Here is a 6,718-nt window from a genome sequence, read left to right as displayed (position 1 = left end):
CAAGCAGGCCTGAAAAGGGTGGTGTATATCTCTGCAACAAAGACTCCCTGGAGGTTCAGCTTCTGCAAGTTTCAAACCATAAAAAATATTCCAGATGCAGAAACGATAAGTCTGCTGCATTTATCTGCAAATGCTTGATAAGGTTCTGGCTTTCCCGAAATGGGATTCATCCGCTCTTTCTTGGAATACTTGGCTTCAAACTGAGGTCGTATTTCTTCCTAAAGAACAAGCAAATGCATTTTGAGGCACTGAAGAGGTGCTTACACAATAAGAAAAAAAATATCATTTTACACCCCACAATAAAACTGAGTCAACATCTGCCACACTGATTAGTCAACCCATGAAGTGGGCTTGGAGATCCAGGCTTAAATGTTTGAACTTGGCCACTTGAAGATAATCTAAAGGATAAAGATCAAGATTTACTATTAAAAGCAATGCAATTCAGACTAACAGTTACCTTTCTCTGTTATCTTATTAAGCTATGCTTGAAGAAAGAAACTAAGCGTAATGTTTTAAAAGGGACCACCTGTCCTGTCCTTAGTGGTTTGAAAAAACTAATCAGCTTTTCTTTTTATTACGAGGGAGTGATATGGACAAGAGGATAAAAAAGGCTTCTGAACAGAAAAATATTCAAAATCCATTTTGTAAGTTGTAATGATGATATAATTCTTAGTTTCTTTTTGCAATTTTTTTTTGGGGGGGGATTTAGGCAACTAGAAACATGGTGGATCTACTTTTTAATAAGCTCCTACCGGAGTCATTCATCTTTAACCAGTAGATTTCAAATATATTAATTACTATTAAAAACAAGGTAAACACCTTTCAAATCCAGCTAAATTCAAGGCTCCTCCAATTCTAAATCAAGCTGAGATTTCATTTCATTTAGCTGAGCCCCATCCGAATGTGAAAAGCTCCTGACTAAAAAGCAATTATGGGATTAGGAAAAGGTAATCAGCAAGAGGGTAGTTGAAGTCATTCCGGTTAATTAAGTATATGTTCTATTTGAATGTCTTGGAAGAGGATGGAAAGTGAGCGGAAACTCTGGTGAAATGGAGATTGAGTTAATCCAGGCAGAAGTGCTGACAGAAAGCAAAGAAAGCAGACAGAAGAGAGGTTATGGAGAATGAGCAGGGTTTGGCAGCAGCCTGCCTGTGTAGCATGAAGGGAAGCCCATGTCAGCCCAGCCTGGCTCCCGCTGCAGGAGGAGCCTGATGAGCAGGACTTCACTCAGTGGCAGGGCACGGGTAAGATCAGCAGGAGATGCAGTTATAAACAGGCTCTGCAGTTACATTTGAGGAGATAAACAGAGCAGACCTAGAATCTTCTGCTTCTTCAGGAAACTTTCAATGTATCAGGCTGTAAGTGTCATCAAGAGTGCTTGAGCTAGTCACATCCAAGAACTGAGGCCACTCATGAAGCCAGACCTGTGTTCCTGGGTGTCGTGGGCTGAATTGTGTCCCGCCCCCCATTCCCAAATTCATATGTTGAAGTTCTGACCCCCAGTACCTCAAGTTGCAACTGTATTTGGAGACAGGTTCTTTATAGAAAGGAGGTCATTGGGGTGGGCCCTAATCCAATATGACTGCTGTCTTTATAAGAAGAAGCTATTTGGACACAAACATACACAGAAGGAAGATAATGTCAAGATACAGGGAGAAGATGGCCATCTTGTTATAGAAAGGAGGTCATTGGGGTGGGCCCTAATCCAATATGACTGCTGTCTTTATAAGAAGCAGCTATTTGGACACAAACATACACAGAAGGAAGATAATGTCAAGATACAGGGAGAAGATGGCCATCTTCAAGCCAAGGAGAGAGGCCTTTAATAGATCCTTCCCTCATGGCCGTCAGAAGAAACCAACTCTGCTGACACGTGTATCTGGGACTTCTAGCCCCTAGAACTATAAGCACATACATTACTCTGGTTGAATTGAGCTCTTCAGTCTGTGGTACATCGTTATGGCAGCCCTAGCAAACTAACATACTAGGTTACCCCTGAAGAAGGCATGCAGTGAGTCTGGGCTTTTCTGCACAGTGAGCTGAGAGCCATGGGCTAAAAGTAAGGCATTACCTCAATGAATCCCAAACTAAGAACTGGAACCGCACATGGCTATGGACATAGACTCCAGCATGAAGAAAGTGTGCTGAGTGAAAGAACAGTTCAGCACCCCAAGCTTTTTACCAGGGGCCAGGAAGACAGAAGGCTCCAACGTACAAGGGCTATATTTACACCCAGGGTACCCACATGATGGGCCCACCACAATTGCCAACAGTGGCTTTTAGACTGGTTTGTTCAAAGTTAACTAGACAGTACGACACGTGACAGCTGAATGGGGAAATTTTAGTCACTCCTCTTTTCTTTAGGGATGAAAAAAACTCCAACAGTGAAGTAATTTTCTCAAGGTGGCACTGTTTCTTAGTGGTGACTTAGATTCCCAGAAAAGAACACTTTCCATCCCACTGGGAACTGTTCCCATGAACATATGTGACCAGAAACAGCAGAATGACATTGCCCCTGAGGAAGATCTGAACGCAGACTGGCTGCCACCAGCAGGCTCCACAGTCTGCCTAAGCAGCTTCTCCAAACCCAGAAAACCATTTTCAGGAGAATGCTTATGAATGCTCCAAAGAAGTCCTTATCAGAAAAATAAGAATTGTTGAAAATCCCAGTATCATGTATCAAAACATCATGCTCTCAATAAAACAAAACAACAAAAAAACAAAACAGAGCAAAAAACTATCCATTCGTGTTCACGGGAAAAAGGAGAAAAGGTAGCCATTCATGAGGCGCGATTTGAAGGAAACAAACAAAAATACCTTTCAAAATTATCTCTCCCACCAAATCTATTTCTAGAAGAGTCTTTGTAATATATATATAAAAAAATGTGTCTCCAGGAAGGAAAACATCCATTAATATTCATTGTCACATTTAAAATGATTATCTGATTTGCTGAAGAAATGGAACTCAGGGGAGGGGACAGACAGTGAACCAGAAGAAGGGAAGAAAGAGTCGGGGCCAGGGCCAACCGCCAAGGGAAAGCAGGGTCCGATGGGGGAATGTGGTGACCATGCCCAGTATGGGTATTCGAGACTTCGACAGGAATGGCACAAGAAGAGAGTATCAAAACCAGACAGACATTAGGAAAGAGCACTGTGTATTGGCCTGGAACAGGGTAGAGAGAAAGATGAGGCTGGGAAGTGAGCTGAGCGAGGGAAGTCTGAGGAACTGAATTTGCCCCTTCTTGTCAATTTTGTCTGGAAGCAGCTCTACAGTTAACCACATGCACCAGGGAGGCTGCTGGAGGGGTAGCTGCCACTCAGAATTTACCACTTGATGCACTGGGGTGTTCACAGAAACATTTCCTCAGTGGAGTTCTCTTGGGAGGTTTGTTTCCTTGTGCCTAGAACTGTAAAAAGAATACCCTCTTTCTGCTGAAGAAAACAGATGATATTCAAGAAAACTAAAAAAAAAAGTGTAAAAAAGAATTTTACCAATTCTACAAGTGAAATGCTACATTTACAAAGCAGTGAAATGCTCTGTGAGTGAAATGCTTCATTTAGTCACAGAATTTTATTCCACTAAGGAATCAAAATGTTGTCTTTTTTTTTTTTAATTCTGCCAGTCTCTTTTTATACTGCTTGAAATTTCCTGCAAAGACAGCTATTGAAAAAGCTTTATAAATAAGCCTGACTTCTCTCACAGAGCAGAGAGTGATGACTCAAGGGGGATTGGTTATTTCTTGGTGTTTTTTTTTTAATTCCGAGGTAAATGATACAAACCTCCTCTTCTTCCCAGTCAATCAAATCCCAGTCATAAGCAATTACCGCTCGCCGTCTTTTCCAAAACTCCAGGAAAACTGTCGCTGGAACAAGCAGAGAAAGACAAAGACATTTTCAAATAAAAGTAAAACAATGCCACTGTCACTGAATAATGAAGCCATTGCAAAGAATGACAGTTGTTTGTGTAAGCATCCTTAAATATCAGAATTCCTAGCTAAACTTCTTGTAACAAGGACCATTTCTTGAGAATTATTAAACTTGTGTCAAACATAATGAAAAATTAAAGATTTCATTTAGAATCAAATTAAGCTGGTTTGCAAGTTGAGGCAGAACCAACTTGTTCGAATGACAAAACTCCTGGGATGTAACTGGGTTACCAACATCTTTCCAAGTGATAGAGTATTTATTTTTAAAAGTCAGGGACACGTAAGGCAGAAAAGCAAAAGCGAAACTTAGAAGTTCACATGTATTTGATTGGCAGTAATTTCTCATCCCTCAAAGTTTTCTCACAGCAAATGTCTATGTAAAATATATTTTACTATTTTATTGAAGGAAGCTATTTTATTGGAAGAAGGAGTCTTGCTGCTTCTCTTTGTTGCCACAGTGAAGACAAAAATGTTTAAGTCTATTAAGAACTTTCTCCAATAAGCATGAAGTAGCTGGCTTCTCCACCTAGAGAAATCACGGCTTATCCTCATTCGGCCAAAGCAGATTTCTACTCAATTTCATCAAAAAAATATACTCAAATGAATGATTGAGCATTATGCAATGAAAAAGATAAATAAAAGAAATAAGATATACTCCTGCTGCCTTGGAAGGCACAACCTTTATAAAGGGATGAACACATACACACATAAACACACACACACACTTACTCTGAGGATGACCACAACTAAGACCTAAACTAATCAAGTGTTTAATTCTGAATGATGGAAATTTAACGTAAATATACGTATTGAAGGTTAAAAACAAAATGCCAAGTCTGAGTAGCCATTTCCCACTGATGTCCTTCCTGTGAGTCTTGCTGTCAGGGGTCCCTAGAGCCGTTCCCAGGTTTGATAATTCACTAGGAAGATTCACAGGATTCAGAATATAGTTGTACAATGGTTACGATTTATTACAGTGAAAGGCTATAAAGCAAAATCAGCGAAGGGAAAAAGTGCATGGGGAAAAGTCTGGAGAAGACCAGCACACGCTTCCAAGAGTCCTCTCGCAGGGAAGTCACAAAGGATGTACTTAATTCCTCCACAACGAGTTAGCCATGTGTTAGTTAGACATGGGAAATATTGTCAGAGAAATTCACTAGAAATTCAAAGTCCAGGGTTTTTATTGGGGGCTGATCACATAGGTACCCTCTGCCTCGCACATCTAAAAATTCCAGAGTCCCAGAAGGAAAGCATAAATCATACTGTGTGTGCATTAAGTTTATGGACAGTGAGTTACTCCTCGCAGTTAGGATGGTGGAAGCTCTACTGAAACCAACCTCGAAGTCGGCCTTTCTAAAGCAGGCCCGCTTTTCTGCATACTTGCCCTCTGCCTCACCAAGCTGTCTTGTCTTTGCACAGGGCCCCAAGGACAATTCCTTTACTAGGTTCTCTGGCCCCTCAAGCAAATGCCACTTTCTTTGGTCTCTAGAGGTTCCCTGGTCTTGAAGAGACAAAGCAGCCCAGTCCCTGAAGATGTGGCTAATTCTTCATGCCAGTCAAGATGGTACTCTGTGCGCACAGACAGGTTTGATGGGGACCATAAAAAGAATACCCTCTTTCTGCTGAAGAAAACAGATGATATTCAAGAAAACTAAAAAAAAAAGTGTAAAAAAGAATTTTACCAATTCTACAAGTGAAATGCTACATTTACAAAGCAGTGAAATGCTCTGTGAGTGAAATGCTTCATTTAGTCACAGAATTTTATTCCACTAAGGAATCAAAATGTTGTCTTTTTTTTTTTTAATTCTGCCAGTCTCTTTTTATACTGCTTGAAATTTCCTGCAAAGACAGCTATTGAAAAAGCTTTATAAATAAGCCTGACTTCTCTCACAGAGCAGAGAGTGATGACTCAAGGGGGATTGGTTATTTTTTGGTGTTTTTTTTTTTTTTAATTCCGAGGTAAATGATACAAACCTCCTCTTCTTCCCAGTCAATCAAATCCCAGTCATAAGCAATTACCGCTCGCCGTCTTTTCCAAAACTCCAGGAAAACTGTCGCTGGAACAAGCAGAGAAAGACAAAGACATTTTCAAATAAAAGTAAAACAATGCCACTGTCACTGAATAATGAAGCCATTGCAAAGAATGACAGTTGTTTGTGTAAGCATCCTTAAATATCAGAATTCCTAGCTAAACTTCTTGTAACAAGGACCATTTCTTGAGAATTATTAAACTTGTGTCAAACATAATGAAAAATTAAAGATTTCATTTAGAATCAAATTAAGCTGGTTTGCAAGTTGAGGCAGAACCAACTTGTTCGAATGACAAAACTCCTGGGATGTAACTGGGTTACCAACATCTTTCCAAGTGATAGAGTATTTATTTTTAAAAGTCAGGGACACGTAAGGCAGAAAAGCAAAAGCGAAACTTAGAAGTTCACATGTATTTGATTGGCAGTAATTTCTCATCCCTCAAAGTTTTCTCACAGCAAATGTCTATGTAAAATATATTTTACTATTTTATTGAAGGAAGCTATTTTATTGGAAGAAGGAGTCTTGCTGCTTCTCTTTGTTGCCACAGTGAAGACAAAAATGTTTAAGTCCATTAAGAACTTTCTCCAATAAGCATGAAGTAGTTGGCTTCTCCACCTAGAGAAATCACGGCTTATCCTCATTCAGCCAAAGTAGATTTCTACTCAATTTCATCAAAAAAATATACTCAAATGAATGATTGAGCATTATGCAATGAAAAAGATAAAAGAAATAAGATATACTCCTGCTGCCTTGGAAGGCAC

General features: G+C 39.8%; 1 protein-coding gene across 1 annotated transcript in view; it reads right to left on the bottom strand.

Moving 5' to 3' along the window:
• Positions 1 to 6,718, bottom strand: part of ANO4 (anoctamin 4) — a 192,950-nt gene that overhangs the window by 52,264 nt on the left and 133,968 nt on the right. The window contains exons 14-15 of the mRNA XM_008586623.1: positions 5,901 to 5,983; positions 78 to 218 (exon numbers count right to left, since the gene is read on the bottom strand). Coding sequence (XP_008584845.1) covers positions 78 to 218; positions 5,901 to 5,983 — 224 coding nt within the window. The remainder of the gene's footprint in view (positions 1 to 77; positions 219 to 5,900; positions 5,984 to 6,718) is intronic.

This window comes from Galeopterus variegatus, unplaced genomic scaffold (genome assembly GCF_000696425.1).
Source record: "Galeopterus variegatus unplaced genomic scaffold, G_variegatus-3.0.2 Scaffold4051, whole genome shotgun sequence".
Lineage (NCBI taxonomy): Eukaryota > Metazoa > Chordata > Mammalia > Dermoptera > Cynocephalidae > Galeopterus > Galeopterus variegatus.
The sequence above is the reverse complement of the archived record's forward strand: the minus strand, read 5'-3'. Positions and strand labels throughout refer to the sequence as shown.